At 34.1% G+C, this 18,397-nt stretch overlaps 1 protein-coding gene across 3 annotated transcripts in view; it reads left to right on the forward strand.

Moving 5' to 3' along the window:
- The window catches only part of XRN1 (5'-3' exoribonuclease 1), a 93,209-nt gene that overhangs the window by 32,220 nt on the left and 42,592 nt on the right, over positions 1 to 18,397 (forward strand). For all 3 annotated transcript variants that reach the window (XM_007446951.1, XM_007446949.1, XM_007446950.1), the window contains exons 16-24: positions 1,278 to 1,447; positions 2,634 to 2,754; positions 2,848 to 2,946; positions 7,086 to 7,189; positions 9,366 to 9,497; positions 12,195 to 12,357; positions 13,058 to 13,171; positions 15,485 to 15,583; positions 18,007 to 18,122. In XM_007446951.1, coding sequence (XP_007447013.1) covers positions 1,278 to 1,447; positions 2,634 to 2,754; positions 2,848 to 2,946; positions 7,086 to 7,189; positions 9,366 to 9,497; positions 12,195 to 12,357; positions 13,058 to 13,171; positions 15,485 to 15,583; positions 18,007 to 18,122 — 1,118 coding nt within the window. The remainder of the gene's footprint in view (positions 1 to 1,277; positions 1,448 to 2,633; positions 2,755 to 2,847; positions 2,947 to 7,085; positions 7,190 to 9,365; positions 9,498 to 12,194; positions 12,358 to 13,057; positions 13,172 to 15,484; positions 15,584 to 18,006; positions 18,123 to 18,397) is intronic.

An 18,397-nucleotide genomic window follows, 5' to 3' on the forward strand; every position in this document is an offset into this window, starting at 1 on the left:
TTGGTTAATGGGAATGTGTATTTTTTGTTTTAATGAATATTACCAGTCTTCTTTTTCAAGAAGACTGGTCTAATTTACACCAGCAATATTTAAGTGCCTACTTCTCTGCTTTTCTAGTCCTGAATATTATTGCTTTATTTAATTTTGATGATAAAGTCTACTGATGATAAAGAATGCCATTCATTCAAATTTATTTTTCCCTGATTCCTAATTTAAGTATATTTTTATGTATGTTTGTCTTTTTCATTTTCTCTTTTGTAAATTGTCTGTCTATATCCTTTTCCTCATTTTCTTTTTTTGATTTTGAACAACTCTTTTTATATTAGGAATATTTTTCCCCAGTGTGGCATTTGCCTGTTGATTTTTTTGTGACATCTTTTATCACATACATTTTCTTTTCCTTGAAAAATGTCTTTTTCCTTAAAGCTGCTCAGCTTTTTCCTGCCTTATTTAAGAGTTTTTTACTCCAAATTATCAATAGTCTCCTAGATTTTTTCCCATTATTTTTGTTGTCTCATTACTCTGATACTTGCTTTTGTATATGGTATGATATTGGAAAGTATATGTGCTTTCTCTCCTAGCTGGATAGCTAGTTATGACAAAAGCACTATTTAAATATCTGAAATACCATGTTTGACGTACATTTGGATTTGTTTTTGAACTCTGTTTTGTTCTTCTGGTCTGTGGGTCTCTTGTGGTGTCAATACTTAAGTGTTTTGCTTACAGGTAGTTTTATAAAAAGTGATAGGATCTGGTAAGACAAGTTCCTGGTAACTTTTTGCAGCTTACACATTCATCCTTCCAATATGAACACTAACATCATTTTGTCCTTTAAAAAGAAATATTTTAAACCATTGTGATTTGATTGGAATTATGTTAAATACAAAAGATAATTGGAAAGATGAACATACCTATACCATTGTACAATTTGTAAAGTAAGAGATCAATGAGCAGTGAATTAAGATAAATTATAATTGCGATCAATTCATATTTAAATTTTGATTTTCTGCTGATTTTATCCACACGTTAGTGATTGCTGTTGGAGTAATAGTTTCAGAGGAATTTGTAGTGACAAGCAATATTCTAGGGCCCTTTGAAACAAGAATAGCACATCAGTTTTTCATGTAATGAAATGGAAAAGAATTGTATTAGTTAAGATTTTTGTTTTTCAAGAACACAAATAGTAATTCTGTATTCCGAGGGAAAATATTTATTCTGTAGGTTGAGATTACAGAATTTCTGTATTTTTAACCCCTCTCTCCAATCTTTATATTCAGAAGCGATTGTTGGAAGCCATGGAGACATGCAACCACTCCCTGAAAAAAGAAGAGAGGAAAAGAAACCAACATAGTGAGTGCCTGATGTGCTGGTATGATAGCGAGACAGAGTTCATGTACCCCTCTCCGTGGCCAGAAAAGTTCCCTGCCATAGGACGATGCTGCGCAAGGTAATGTTGTTTGGTAATTTTTCAACAACAGAGAGCTCAAAAAAAAAAAAAAGCAAGCTTTTGAATATCTACTTGGAGAATTAACAAATAATTTATGACAGTTGTAGTCAATTGATAATGAATTAATTACATGCAACTTGCCAAGGATCATAGCATCTCTCTCTTTCTCTCTCTCTCTCACAGTTGTTTCTATAGTTCTCTGCTTTGGTCCAATTCTGCTTCTCTGTTTTCGTCTTCTGTTAAAGTTGTCCACCCCCGTATATATCTGTTCTCTCCCTCAAGAGGATGTATGAATTTTTGTTTCCATTGCCAGTGTCTGCTCCCAGCATTATTTGACATGCTATGACTTTGCCTCTTATATTCCCCAACCACCCAACTGGAAAGAAGGAAAACAAGAAATAAAAGAGCTCCTCTGGGGGCTTCCCTGGTGGCGCCGTGGTTGAGAGTCCACCTGCCGATTCAGGGAACACGGGTTCGTGCCCCAGTCTGGGAAGATCCCACATGCCGCGGAGCGGCTGGGCCTGTGAGCCATGGCCGCTGAGCCTGCGCATCCGGAGCCTGTGCTCCGCAACGGGAGAGGCCCGCGTACCGCAAAAAAAAAAAAAAAAAAAAAAAGAGCTCCTCTGTTTCTTGCCTCAAACCTATTTCTACTTTCTCTTCCTCATTAAGATGTCTTCCTTGTTTTTTCTCTTCTCTCATCTCTGCAAATAATATCTAGATGGCAGTTGTGTTGCAGATGAAGTAAATGTTTCTCAGTTATGATTTTTCCTTTTGTTAAAGCTAAGAGAAAGGTATTTATAGACATTATAAAACGTTTATTTTCCATTCTGGGTTTTGGAACATGGAGGATATAGAGATTTGTAGTATGTTTTGTATGTTCCCTTAGTATAAAAATCATGTATATATACATATATAATTTATATATATTATATATTTTTATATATTATATATATTTTTTAAATTAATGGGGAGAACGTCCACTCAGTATCTTACAGGCATGGTTGTGTCTGGATCAATACCAATGAAGAATCTGCTGCTCTGTATTTTCTTTCTCTTAAAGGACGAATTTTTAATTCTCCTGTTAAAAGCAAGGAGGACTCTGGCAAAATACTGAAGGGAATGCTGAAAACCTGTGATTGCTTGTAATGTATGAATTTTAAATTAAATGTCTCCATTTATTTTCTAGGTATAGAATAATATCATTAGATGCTTGGCGTGTAGACATAAGCAAAAACAAAATAACCAGGGTTGACCAAAAGGCATTATATTTCTGTGGATTTCCTACTTTGAAACACATCAAACACAAAGTCAGTGGCTATTTATTTTCATAAAATTTTTTCACTTTATTGAATGTGAAGTGATTATGGAGAAAAAATTAAAATCTATGACTTCTTTTAAAGTTTTTTTTGAAGAAAAGTGGGGTTCAAGTATTCCAGCAAAGCAGTCGTGGAGAAAACATGATGTTGGAAATATTAGTGAATGCAGAATCAGATGAACTTGTAAGTATTTTCTTCATTATATATTTCTTACGTGCTTATTATGCATAAAACTGTTTTAGCTGCAACGTGTTTTCCAAAGTGGTATAACATGTAGTAACTCCAGAATTTCACAGGAAATAAGGATAAAGAAACATTTACACAAATTAAAGGATATATATAATTGTGACATAATGAGCAAAAAAAATGCTGTAGGAATTTGAAGAGGAGATGAGCTATGTGAGCTAAAGGTTAAGTACAGAACTGTAGATGAAAATGGGCTTGAGCTGGGTGCTAAAAGAAAGATTATCATAAAGAGGAAAAAGGAGGGGAAAGGTATTCCAGTTGAAAGAAGAACATGAGCTGGGAGTTATAGTAAAAAATAAATGTGATACATTATCTTATTTTTTTTAACCTTTTTGTATGTCTGAATTTTTTTTTTAATACTTTTTCTTTTTTTAGAGTAAATGTGATGTATTTGAGGAGAAGGAATAGATAAACCTGACTGAATCAGAGGACTTGTATTGGGAAATAGTAGACAATAAGGTTGAAAAAACAGATTGAGGCCAGATTATGGAGGACCTTGAATACCAGGCTAAGGAGTTTGGACTTATTTTTCATGACTGTTATCTTGAAATTGGTATTTTCATAAAGATTAATTTGGTGGCAATATAGTAGACTAAAGTGCATACCAAAAACATGGAAGAAAATGGAAAAGCCTGCAAGTTGAGGTTGTGGTTATAGAAGCCTTAGAAAATAAGGGCATAAACTGTGGAAGTGGTAATAGATCTAGATGAACAGGACTAAATAAAATTCACAAGTTTCATCATTTGTTCAGAAATAGGGGATGAAAAGAAAAAATATTAAATATGAATCACTCTAAGATATCAGACTAATTAACTGAAAAACAATTACTGTTTATTGGAATAAAGAAGTTAAAATGGAAGAGGCACTGGCTTGAGGGGATTAATTATCAGTAATAGAATTTTAAGTTGGTGCTAGGACATTTAACTGGAGTTGCCCTTTCAGCCTTTCTCAACAGGGTTCCACAAGAGGTTTAAGCCCTCTTGCCCTAAGTCATCCATTCGTTTATAATAGATTAATTTACCTTTTGTGCATTTAGAATGGTACTAGTTATCTACCATCCTTGGAAGAATTGGGGAAATACGTAGTCAAATTGTTTTTTGTGTTCTGTGGTTCAGATGAAAAACTTCAGTCAAGAAAGGCAACTTATGGGCTTCCCTGGTGGCGCAGTGGTTGAGAGTCCGCCTGCCGATGCAGGGGACGCGGGTTCGTGCCCCGGTCCGGGAAGATCCCACATGCCGCGGAGCGGCTGGGCCCGTGAGCCATGGCCGCTGAGCCTGCGCATCCGGAGCCTGTGCTCCGCAACGGGAGAGGCCACAAAAGTGAGAGGCCCGCGTACTGAAATAAATAAATTAATTAATTAGTTAATTAATTAATTAATTAAAAAAGAAAGGCAACTTATACACAGTTGAATACCTGGAGCTAGAGCTTGTAAGGCAATAGGGATATGTAGGGCCTTAGCAAGGAAGTGATGGCTAGGGCCTCGGGGCTCATTTCCTTGAAGAAAGGGGATTCTCAAGGTTCAAGGCTCCAGCATGAGGAAGTACCCATGGGTGGAAAGGGTGGAAAAGGAACCAGTAAAAGTTACATAGTGTTCAGAGAAGAAAGAGAATAATTCCCATGTTTAGTAGTGTCACAGAAGCATGGAGTAGATGGTACATACAGTTCAAGAAGAGTGAAAACTAAAATAAGGTCTGTGAGTTTGTCCTTTGGGCATCATTACTGGACTTTGAGAATTCCATTCCCATAGGTTGTTGGAGGCAGAAGTCCAATTCCTAAGTACTAATCCGGGACTCGTTAGGTGGGAAGTCGAGATAGCAAGTCTTAAGCCCTTGGTTAAGAAGTTTATCATTGAAAAGAGGGCTAGAAACATAACTGTAGGTAAAGAAGAGGCAGCTCATTTAGCAAATCCATACAAAAGAAGAGAGGTAGAGCTAAAGAAGAAAGGAGCTCTTAAAGGCACTGTAGAGGGAAAGGGTGTGAAGTGGATTGCCTCTAGGGCTTATGGGAAAGGATTAATCTAGGAAAGAAGGGAAAAGGATAATTAAGGGAGCCAGTTCTAATGTTGAAACTTGTTTTATTTATCAGAATAGTCATTCTTTTGTATGTTCACTGTAAGAGATGTCTAAATATAGTAAATAAAATAAAAAGTTACCCCCAAAAGTCTAAAAATAGTCATCTCTATTTGTTAAAGAAGTATTTGCTAATAATGATTAAGCATAATGAAAAGAAAAAATGTGAATCAAAATTTATATTTCAACTTCAGTTTCTACCACAAAGTTATTGTCTAACCAACAGTAATAGTAATGTTTCCTTTTAAGAATTTTTACTTAAGGTATTATTTCATACAGAATATTTATAGTTGTCCCTCAGTATCCATGGGGCATTGGTTCCAGGACTCCCCACTGATACCAAAATCTGTGGATGCTCAAGTCTCTTATATAAAATGGTGTAATATTTGCATATGACCTACACACATCCTGCCTTATACTTTAGATCATCTCTTTCACTTATAATACTTAATACAATATAAATAATTGTAAATACAATGTAAATGTTATGTAAATAGTTGCCAGCATTTGTTGAAACTTTCTGGAGTTTTTTCTTTTTGTTTTTTTTTAAATATTCTCCATCAGTAGTTGGTTGAATCTGCAGATGTGGAACCCATGGATACAGAGGGCCAACTGTGCAGCATTTTATAGTTTAAAAAAGCTTTTGTGTATATTATTTTATCCTTAAATAAATATTGTGAGGTAGATGTTATAACTTCTTATAAAAGAAAACTGAGACTCAGTGGGATTAAAGGATTTGCCTAAGAGTCCATAGCTGAAGAGAGGCAGAACCCAATTTTGGACCCATAGTTTCTAACTTGAAATAAGTCTAGTGTTCTTATTTAATTATACCAACCACAAACTGAAATGAATTACATATTTTAGATTCTGTTTTATGCTATCTGATTATTTGATATGAAATAATAATAGCCCTTTTCTAGACATCTATGCTGTTCTTTTCACTTTTCTCAGTTTCCATGAGAAAAATAAGCTGATAATCATGAGAATAATAGCATCATAGAATTTTACAACTGGTTGGAATTTTGTGAAGCAACTAATCCAGCTCATTAATTTTACAAATTAAAAAACTTAAATGAATATTGGAAAAGGGACATTCACTCAGCTAGTTAGCAGCAGAACTAAGAACCTAGGTTTCTTGCTGGACATTATTTCTACTAATGTTGGCTATTATTGTGAACAGTAATACTCACATTATAGGTCAGTGTTCTTCTGTTTGATTTTACTGAAACCTGTTTTCTCGCCAAGTAATTTCATTTAGGATTAAAATCAGTGGGCCATCCTTCACTAATAACTGCCAGTGCTGTTGAAAAAATGAGGAGGCAAGCTTCCTAGTGCTGAGATGTTTATACTGCAGAAAATTACTTTTAAGTTGGTCATAGTTCCCTTCTAATAAGAAGAGATTGGCAGAGGGGAAGGTGAAGTTGGTAAACTTACACAGATTCATAATAAATTAAAGAATAAAGAAAGGCAGATAAGTAAAAACAACTGAAAAAAAATTTTTTTTTTTTTAAGAAGGAGGACTTCCCTGGTGGTCCACTGGTTAAGACTCCATGCTTCCACTGCAGGGGGCTAGGGTTCAGTCCCTGGTCAGGGAACTAAGATCCTGCATGCCGTGTGGCGTGGCCAAAAAAAGTTTTTAAATAAAAATAAATAAATAAAGGAAAGGGAAAAAACTAAAAGAACAGAAATCCTGGAAAATGTACTAGAAAGACAGAGAGTAGTTGGCAATAAAGGCACAACTTAGAGAAGAGACATTTTAAAAACTGAATTCAAGTGGATGGAATAATTAAGTGGGAATAAAGCTGAGAAGAGCAGTTACTAATAGGGAGTAATTGGCCTGAGCCATCAAATAATATTTTATATCTGTTTTAATTATTAAGGCATGGTTTTTATAGATTTTAAATACACTGTTATAAACACAAGCCAGTTTTAATTATTTAATTTTGTCTCTGTAAAATTCTCTCTTGGACCTATAACATGAATGAACTTTTCTGCTTTTACTTTAAGAGTGTAGAAAATATAGCTTCATCAGTGCTTGGGAAGTCTCTCTTTGTCAATTGGCCTCATCTTGAAGAAGCTAGAGTTGTTGGTGTATCAGATGGAGAAACTAAGTAAGATTTTATTTATAATTTTTAAAGTTTATATGTGCTTTGCTATTTGTTGGCTTTTATTCATACATTTTAACTGATATAATATTTGTAAAATATTTACACTCTATAGTGAAAATGAAAGTCCTCTAATCATACCACACTCCAGGTTCAACCACTATTGACAACATACCTTGAGATGCATATTTTTTATTAGTATTTTATTTTATTTTTTAAATTAAATTTTGTTGGAGTATAGTTGCTTTATAATGTTGAGATGCATATTTTAGATGCATATATTATTTTTTCCCTTTTGCCTTCTTTTCCTTTCAATAGCTTGGAAGTTCTATATCCTAATTCTTTTCTTTTCTTTTATCATTATATAAATTAGCAAATATATTTCTTTCTGACAAGAATAAATAGCATATGTAGCCTTACCTTTTCCATGCCTTTCCCAGGTTTCATTTACATAATATATTAAAAAACACATATCTTCTATTCTAAAAATAATTTAACATTTTATTCAAGTTCACAATCATTTTATCAGTGATTATTTAGACAGGCTATTCTTTGTCATCTTTTACTTGGTCTGATATCTTGTTCTTTTGTTATTTTTCATGTCTAGAACTTTCTAAAGTAATTTTTCAGAGAAAATGTGAGGATGTTAATGTTTTCTGAGTTATTACATATCCAAAAGGTTTTTTTTGTTGTTTTTCTCATGCATAGGTTTAGAGTTAGAGGCCTAATCCTTTTTCCTTAGGTCTCTGCAAACGTATCTCAGTTGTGTTTTGTTGCGTAATTTTGTTGATGAGAAGTCAGTACCAGTATGAACTGGTATTGAACATTCTTTTTTAATCATCAAAATTCAGTTCCCCTGCCTTTTTGATGAAGTCCAGTTATCAGTTTTTAGTTTTATGGATCGTGCTTTTGGTCTAAGAACTCTTGACCTAGCCCTAGGTCCCAAAGAAGATTTTCTCCAAAAAGTTTTATCGTTTTACCTTCTCCTTTTATATTTAAATCCATGATCCATTTTGAATTAATTTTTATATAAGGTATGAGGTTTGGGTCAAGTTTCATATGTTTACCTATGAATATCAAATTAACTCCAGTACTATTTGTTGAAAAACTCTCCTTCCTCCATTAGTTTGCTTTTACACCTACGTCAAAAATAAGTTGAGCATATTTGTATGGGTCTACTTGTGGGTTCTCTGTTTTGTTACATTTGTCTCTATGTCTATTTTTTATGCCCACACCACATTGTCTTGTTACTGTAGCTATGTAGTAAGTCTTAACCTTAGGTAGAGCGATTCCTTACTTTTTTTTTTTTTCAAAATTGTTTTAACTATTTTTGGTCCTTTGCCTTTCTATATATAGTTTAGAATAAATTTTTTTATATTTATAAAAATCTTTGAGAAATTTTGATAGGAATTGTACTAAACTTATAATTTGTGGAGATTTGACATCTTTACTGTGTTGAGTCTTCTGATCCAAATGGATAAATGAAGATCCATTTATCTCTCCATTTATTTTAATCTTTGATTTTTTATCACTATTTTGTTTCCTCAGCATACTGAACCTGTATATGTTTTGTTAGATTTGTACCTACCTAAGTATTTAAAATTTTTTGGAGCAAGTATGGATAGTATTATGTTTTCAATTTCAGTTTCCCCAGCTAGTATATAGAAATATAATTGATTTCTGTATGTTGATTTTATATCCTAGGACCTGGCTAAACTTACTTCCCTGCCTTTTTTCTTAAAGTCCAAGCCAGTTATTTTTTAGAATTCTGAATTTACCTAGTTGTTTCCTCTTAGTGTCATTTAAGTTGGTCCTCCATCCGACATGTTTCCTGTAAACTGGGAGTTAGGTATAGTGGCTTGATTAGAATCAAGTTAAACTATTTTAGCAAAACTACTTTATTGAATTTGAGAGTATTAATTCTTTAAAATTTTATATTTTTATTATGTATTTAGTTTAATTTCTTATAGAGAAAGAATAGTAATTTGTTTTAAATTTTGATTAAAATTTTTTACAAGTGTTTGTTCTGAAATTCATATTACAGTTTTTAAAAAGGAGGCTTTTTGTTTTTTGGTTTTTTTGCCGTTATACCATGTAGAAATCTTTTCACTTTGAAGACTCACACTACTAGAACTCTATATTAAACCACAAATTTGCGGGTAATATCATTTTAATTTTTAAGGTTTTACTTGGAAGAACCTGCAGGAACACAGAAACTTTATTTGGGAAGAACTGCACCACCCTCTAAAGTGGTCCATCTTGGAGACAAAGAACAATCTAACTGGACAAAAGAAGTACAAGGAATTTCAGAATAGTGAGTGTCATAAATAGTATTTAATGTCACTGAACTAGAATGTGGTGGTCTGATGTACTTATTTTTTAACTTATTTTCTACTTGGTGTGATTACTCTGAATACTGACTGCATCTTCATTTTATGGTCTAAAAAAGTAATGAGTTCTAATTTAAAATAAAATCTGGTTAGCAGCGGTTAGAGCCTTGCCCAGTTTGTCACTGAAATATTTCATGATGTACAAAAAAAAAGAAAGAAAAGACATAATCACTTATACTAGGAATACACAGTTCATAAGTTGCCTGAATTTGAGAGTTAATTTCGCTAACCATAAGGCCACTGAATTTCTTGGCCACATGTAACTAATAAAAATAGGAGGGCATACTCTCCTTTGTTCTTCACCCTTCCCTCCTCCCTACTCCCCTCCTCCCTACACCCAAGTCCCTTATGCTCTGAATTCAGAAAGGCAAGGTCTATACCAACTAAGTAAAGAAGAAGCTAACCCTCCTTGGAATGCTAATTTTCAGGGTGCCTTGTGTCCCATGATCCCACCCTAACGGTACCTCTCCTTTTTCATCCAAACACTAGAATTCCCTAAAGCAAAACAGAATAATAGAAACTGGCAGTGGCACATGAAATGGTGTTATAAATGTATACCCATCAGCCCTCCTGTTTATACTGTAGTAGCATCCATTGATAAATGGGAACTCAAGGAGATACCTCTTCTACAATTATAGGAGCTAATACCAGGCCATAATATCCTTATTCAAAGATGATTAAACAGGAAATATGTAAAAAGACCATGAAAAGCTATCCAGCATAAAAGGAGATGAACACAGCTGTCAGGGGGAGAAATGGAGCATTTTTGGCCTCCCAATAGTGTAAGTTAGATACCCCTGTCATAGCTCACATCATTCCAAATTTTCTTTTATAGCACATAAATAGAATCATAATAATAAATTTATGAGTGTGGTTACTTTAAGACTCTTTTCATAGATAGTAGGCTCCATAAGGGTAGGGAACATATCTGGTTTTTTCACCATAATTTTAATTTTGCTATATAAAATATATGTATATATAATAACGTTATTTATATACTATGTAACTATATATAGTATATATTATATAATACATATATTTTTGTATAGACACATATACGAAAATAAAATTATGATTTCTATAATGAGCTCAGTAGATGGTCTGAATAGTAATATGGGCATACTGAAAACTGAATCAGTGAGCTAAAAGATCAAGCTGAGGAATTCCTTCAGCACGTAGTACAAAAAGCACAAAGAGATGAAAATAGTATAGTCAGAATTTCTGATATGTATCTGATAGGAGTTCTAGAAAGAGGAAATGGAAAGGAGATAAGAAAATATCCCTCAGATGAAGAATGATTGCATCTTCATATCAGGAATCAGCACACTTTTTCTGTAAAGGCCAAATAGTAAATACTTTAGGCTTTGTAGACTTTACAGTTTTTGTCACAACTTCTCAACTCTGTTGTTATATCACAAAAGCAGCCATAGATATTAAATAAATGATTGACTGTGTTCCAGTAACTTTTATTTATAAGAATAGGAGGCAGTCTGGACTTAGCCTGTTACCATAGTTTGCCAACCCCTACTTTAGACTGAATGCCCCTCCCTGTCAATCTCTATTTTCTGTCTTTCTGGATTTACCTATTCTGGATGTTTCATATAAATAGAGTCACATAATATGTGACCTTTTGTGTCTGGCTTCTTTCACTTAGCATGTTTAGGGGGTTCATACACATTGTAGTATATGTCAATACTTATTTCTTTTTATGGCCAAATATTTCATTGTATGGATATACCACCTTTTGTTTATGCATTCATCTGTTGGACATATGGCTTCTTTCCACCTTTTTGCTATTGTGAATAGTGCTGTTATGAGCATAGGTCTATAAATATTTGTTTGATTCCTTGTTTGCAGTTCTTTGGTTACATACTTAGGAGTGGAATTGCCAGGCTGTTTGGCAGTTCTCTGTTTAACTTTTTGAGGAACTGTGAAACTGTTTTCTGCAGTGGCTGCACTGTTTTACATTCCCATCAGCAGTATACAAGTGTTCCAGTCTCTCCACATCCTTTCCAACACTTCTTTTTTTTTTTTTTGGCTGCGTTGGGTCTTCGTTGCTATGCGTGGGCTTTCTCTAGTTGTGGCGAGTGGAGGCCACTCTTCGTTGCAGTGCACGGGCTTCTCATTGTGGTGGCTTCTCTTGGTGCAGAGTACGGGCTCTAGGCGCACAGGCTTCAGTAGTTGTGGCTCACGGGCTCTAGAGCGCAGGCTCAGTAGTTGTGGCACATGGGCTTAGTTGCTCCACAGCATGTGGGATCTTCCCAGGCCAGGGCTTGAACCCATGTCCCCAGCACTGGCAGGCTGATTCTTAACCACTGCGCCACAAGGGAAGTCCCACAGCACTTCTTGTTTTCAGTTTTTTGTTATAGCCAGCCTAGTGGGTATGAAACACAGGAGTTTCTTAAAACTCTATGAGTTCTTATTTAATCTTACAGACTTTGGGAAAGGTAGCCACAGGATAATGCAAAAAGTCTTAAGTTAGGTACTCAGAACTGCTAGCATATTTATTTAAAGTTTATTTAAGCATTTGATTATGAATTGGTAGTTTGAATGATGATTATCATCTTAGAATATATGCACACTCATACACATCTATATTTATTTTTTATTTTTTCTTTGAGCTACCTGAGAAGAAAAGGAATAATAATAAATGAAACATCTGCAGTTGTATATGGTCAGTTACTCACAGGTCGTAGATATCAAGTAAATCAAAATGGTGAAGTCCGTCTAGAGAAACAGTGGTCAAAACAAGTTCTTCCATTTGTTTATCAAACTATTGTCCAAGTAAGTCTCCATCAGGTCTCAATTCTATCTTAATGTACACTGTTGCACATTGTGTAAAGAAAACACTATATCATATTTATATGCAGCAATATATAATAGATATTATTATTTAATGTAATTTGCAAAATACTGTAGTGTTTAAAAGGAGTATAACATGCTCAGACACTCATTCTGTGTATGGTTAGGAAGCTTTTCTTTTGTATTTATTTATTATTCTCACAAAAAGTTTGCTTTAAATAAATTAGTAAATACAAAAAGCATTTGCTTTTGTGTTTGTGATCTTAGATGTTCTAAGGGGGCAAATTTTTTTAAATGCATGTAGTGATCATGTAATTTGGGGGAAGCAGTATAGCATAGTGATTAAGAGTACTGACTGATTTGACTTCTTAGCCATATGACCTTGCGCAAGATCACCTTTCTGTGTTTTAGTTTCCTTATCTATAAAGTGGGGCTAGTAATGGTCTCTGCCACAGAGGGTTGTCTTCAGGATGAAATGAACTAATAAATGTGTAAAGTACCTAGAAGAGTGTCTGGCATGTAAGGAGATAATAAATTTTAGATTCTGGCATTGTTATGTAGAAAATCTTTACACTTGACATTTGTAGACAGCATAGTCATAATCCCATAGGAAAAAATCTTGATATGCAGTCTATAGAAATTTTGACTGTAATGATTCACTTTTATATTTCATTCTACATAGGACATCCGAGCTTTTGACTCCCGTTTCTCCAATATTAAAACATTGGATGACTTGTTTCCTCCTAGAAGTATGGTCTTTATGCTGGGAACACCCTATTATGGATGCACTGGAGAAGTTAGTACCTGTTATTATTACTATTAAATTTCTTTATGGTTTCAAGTTAATACAGTTGTTTAACTTCTCTTCATTTAGGCATAAAATAAAATGTAATACTGAAGGGGAAAAAAGAAAGAGTTCATTCATCTAATTTATAAACAACACAATATTTGGCTATATATCTTTAGTGTTGAGCACGCTGAGATCAGGAGGTGGTGGAAAAAGAATTCAGATTCTAATCTCTTTTTTCATAGGTTTATTTATTGTAGTATGGGTGAAGCAATTCTGAAATTATTTTCAGTGTATTATTGGGTTGATGAATTGATAAATGTGTTGATGTTTTGGGGAACTCCAGCTCTCACATGGGAAAAGGTACTTACTTGTAAGTATAGAACAGGAGAATGCAAGAAAGAACCTGTGGGGACAGATTAGAATTGGAGGTATTAATGTGAACTCATGATTGCTAAAATACTTTATACGTATGTATGTGTATGTATATAGGCACATGTATATGCGTATATTTATGTATGTTTGTAGATATATGAATGCATATATGCCTATATGTACATATATTTTCTAGCCCTATTTGCTCATAAGGATTGGAAGCAAAGATACCCTGGTAGCATGTAACACTCTGATCTTGATGTCTAACACCATATCCCACAAAAAGGACCTGGCCTTCTCAGAGAAATGGCTGATTACAGGGCTGAGGCAGAATAAGTACAAGATGAGCCTAGAACTACTAGTTATGCAGGAGAGCAAGGAGGTACTCACAAGAATGATGTGAGCATATCACAAACACAGGTACCAGGTTAAAGAGGCTCCTACCGGCCAAATCTGGGACTGTTTAAGTACCAAAATAATCTAGTACATATTGAATTATAAACCATCAGGGGCGGGGAATAGGAATGCATGAGTCCATAGTGATAATAAATAGGTAAGTAAATGGAGAAAGGAAAGACTTTTGCCTATATTATCATGTCAGGGATAATTGTGGAGGGAATGAGGGAGTTGGAAAACCATCATTTAACAAGCATAATGATTCAGATTGAATCAGGCAACAATCATCATTGGAAGCTAACTCTAAGGGGAACTTTTGATCAGGAGCAAGATATTTTCATGGTCTTAGAAAGTATCTCTCCACAGATTGTTTATTTAGTTGCAAGGAAAACAAAAAACTATAATTGTACAGTAAAGAAATTGAGCAACATCTTGATTGTATGATCAAAATTAATATAATAGTGAGGAACAGATGAACATCATGTACCTCCAGATGGGATACTCTACAAAGGACACATCCTCTGTGCACTATTCTGGCTGAGAATATATAACATTAACCTGATCACGAGAAAGCACTAGACAAATCCCAAATGTAGAAATGTTTTTAAAAAGTCAGGGTAGGGGGCTTCCCTGGTGGTGCAGTGGTTGAGAGTCCGCCTGCCGATGCAGGGGACACAGGTTTGTGCCCCGGTCCGGGAGGATCCCACATGCCGCACAGCGGCTGGGCTCGTGAGCTATGGCCGCTGGGCCTGCGCTTCCAGAGCCTATGCTCCGCAATGGGAGAGGCCACAACAAAAAAAAAAAAAAAAAAAAAAAGTCAGAGTAGAGAGGGAGGAATGAACTATATTCTTCAAAATGTCAGTGTGTGAAAGGCAAAGGCTCTGGATATATTCTAGATTAAAAGAGGCTAAAGAGATATGACGACTAAATGCAATATCTGATCCTAGCCTGATCCTGTAGTAGAGGGAGTAAAGAGTTTTCTATAAATATAGGACACTTTTGGGTCAACTGACAAAACTGGTGTATGGGCAGTGGATTAAAGTATTGTGTCGTAAATTTATGTATTTAATAACTGTACTGTGGTAATATAATAAAATATCCTTCTTAGGAAATATGCACCAAAATATTTAGGGATAATGAACATGATATATATAATATACCCTCAAAGTTTCAAAAAATAATTATGTGTATGTAAATACACACATAGAGCACAAATGTTAAATGGAGTTAAATGTCAATAATAGGTGAATCTGGGTAAATGTTCTTTGACTTGTTTTATTTTTGCAACTTTTTGGTAGTTTGAAATTATTTGCAAATTAAAGTTAATTTTTTAAAAAAAGGCTGGTTAACAACTGGTTAAAGCAAGGTACAATGACTCAAATTTATAAGCACATCCACTTACAAATTGAAAGAAAATTTCCACTATCTACTTTTATTGTCTTACTGTATTTCAGAAACAATAAACACTACTCAAATAAGTAGAAAAACAAGTAAATAAAATGTAGTGAAAGAGACTAAAACATACTGTGATTTTTTTTTTCCCCCTCCAAGGTTCAGGATTCAGGGGATGTGATTACAGAAGGCAGGATTCGTGTGGTTTTCAGTATTCCATGTGAACCCAATCTTGATACTTTAATACAAAACCAGCATGTGAGTACTATAGTCCGTGTGATTTAATTTAGAATTGATTACCTTTAAAAATGTTAGAAGGATATTTTTGGTACCTCCTTTGAATTATTGCAAATATTTTATTTAACACTGATTAAATTCTCTCACAGTTGCATCTAGTATTAGTTAAAAATAAGTGGAATCTGTGCTCAAAACTTCATGCAAATCTTTGGGGGAACAAACTGCTGAGATCCCACTATTAATCTATAATAGTTGTTGTTAATGGTTGTTGGTAGTGTGGCTTGTGGGATCTTATTTCCCTGACCAAGGATTGAACCCAGGCCCTCAGGAGTGAGAGCCTGGAGTCCTAACCAGTGGACCGCCAGGGAATTCCCAGTGGAACATTGATTAGCATACCCTCTGGGAATAGACTTGGGTTTTTTTAAACCTTTCATAATTAATCAAGGTCTGCATTTTTAGTTACAAGTAACAAATGACCTTCTTGCAAAGGTTATATGTCTCTACTCAGCCAAAGATGAACAGTCCCTAGAGAAAATTAGGAACCTGCACTTAAGTTCATGGCACTCTTTTATTTTTCTCTGTTAAAATAAGGGGATAATCCTGATATCTATCATTTGTTTTTATTGATTGATTAGATAATTAACTTGACGGAAATTAATTCACATTCAGCCAGCCATTGCTACTTATATTTTATTTTTGCTAGTAGTAAAAATCTAAAACTTCATTTCCTGTGAAATGAGTTTAAGGCATTAGGCATCAGCATACCCATGAGGAACCTTTATGGAAAGCAGAGAAGTCCCTAAAATCTTGCCATCAGGTCTCCTTTGGAGAAATAATTCAGAAGGCGTAGTCAGGAAATCAGGAGAGTGGCCCTTTAGATGAAGAAACTGGAACTCTGGGAGTCAGTGGAGGCAGAAGAACTTGTTGCTTCATCCCTGGCTTTTTTTAGATCTGACAGAGCCTACCCAATTCTAAGGGTACAGTGTTGCTAGGCATGCCTTCTCCAATATACTTTCTTTCTCTTTACATATTTTCTTTATCTTTTACTCAAGCCTTCTTTCTCTACTTTTCATTTTATAATTTCTAGGATATTTGTGGTGATGTAATTAACTTTAACTATACCATAATCCAATATTTTTCAAAAGGAGTACTAATTGTATTTTGAGCAGGACTACTGTGTATTAAATAGGACTGCCCTGTATATGGCAAGACAATTGGCATCTTGGTGCCTGGACCCTAAGTGTTCTTAACCTGTGTCAATTATTGTAACTGAATGTGCCTCAACACATTTTCAGATACTTTTTAGAAAAGTGGTACTACCTGTGATAGAGAACTATTGCCTTAATTCTTCCTTTATATTCTGAAATTATTTCTATATCTGATAATATTTTTGATTGTGTTGCATTCTTTACTAGCATATTAGTGTATTTTAATAGTGACTTTATGTTCCAGACCACTAAAAAAATGTATCCATTTAGGGGTCATTGTAGACATGATCATTAAAAAAATAATGGTGGAAAATAATTCCTTACCATTCTCTGTAAATTTTGCTTTGCTTATGATAAAATATCCTTACATTCCCATGAAATAAGAATATAAAATATTTGTATAATTTATTAAATATAGTATATTTATTATATTTATATATTCATTTACATGAACATAGTATATGAAATCCATATAAAATAAGTATGTATTATTATTATCACATACATAATGTTAGGAGTATATGGTAGCTTACCATAGTTGGTACTGGATTTGTGAGTAATTTACTTCCTGGTTAAAAATTGTATGGTCTGATAATTTTTTTTTGAATTTGACTGTCTTCATAGTTTCTTCCCGTAAGTACACAAATAAAGGTTACATTTCATTGACTGAATTATATTAACAATGTATTAATTATGAGCCTATTCATACTTATTTTCATATGATAATAAATGATTAGGGGAAACAAATATTACTTATATCTATATATGAAGGGCACTCAGTTTTGCTCAGTAGCAACTATTTTGATGACATACTCATGTTTTATTTCAATGTAATAATTATCAAGACCTCAATTTTTCCCAGGTATTTTACCAGGTCCTTCTTAGAACATGAAAATTAATTTTTTAAAAATCGTTCTTGCCTACAGAGTTTGCCGTTTAATACTTACTGTAGAGTTTATTTTTTGAGGCAGTTTCACAAACTGTATGTTTCATCCCCCTTTCATTCATCCTTGGGAATTCTGTTCTTTAAGGAGAGAGAGGAGCAGAAATATTCTGCCTATAAATCCTTTAACAAAAAGCAGGGTTGGGGGTAATAGGTCACTTACTTTTGAGAATCCTTACATTGCCACAATCCAAAATGTTAGTGATGTCTTATCTCCAGATTTTAAAGGTAAAGAAATGCTGCTTTAATGCTTTGTGTTTCCATAATTGACCTTTTTGTTTTTATATTTAAAGAAATATTCTATAAAGTACAACCCAGGATATGTGTTGGCCAGTCGCCTTGGAGTGAGTGGATACCTTGTTTCAAGGTTTACAGGAAGTATTTTTATTGGAAGAGGATCTAGGAGAAAGTAAGTTTTTGTTAGAGAAATTTACTTAAAGTGGCAGAAAAAAATTAAATAATAAAGATTAAATGGTTAATATTTCAGTATTTATTTTCTCTTATTAATTGCTCTGAATTTTCTTTAAAAATTATGCATAGATTCCTCTGATGGTGATCTTTTATCTAAATGGCACATGCTTTAGGTGGTTGGAAAGACAGTTCTTATTTTTAGCAGCTAATAAATTGAACCTTGAAAAAAGGTATCAGAAGGTGTGTGTGAATCCCAATTATATATTTCCCTAC

This window comes from Lipotes vexillifer, unplaced genomic scaffold, assembly GCF_000442215.2.
Source record: "Lipotes vexillifer unplaced genomic scaffold, Lipotes_vexillifer_v1.1 scaffold40, whole genome shotgun sequence".
Classification (NCBI taxonomy): domain Eukaryota; kingdom Metazoa; phylum Chordata; class Mammalia; order Artiodactyla; family Lipotidae; genus Lipotes; species Lipotes vexillifer.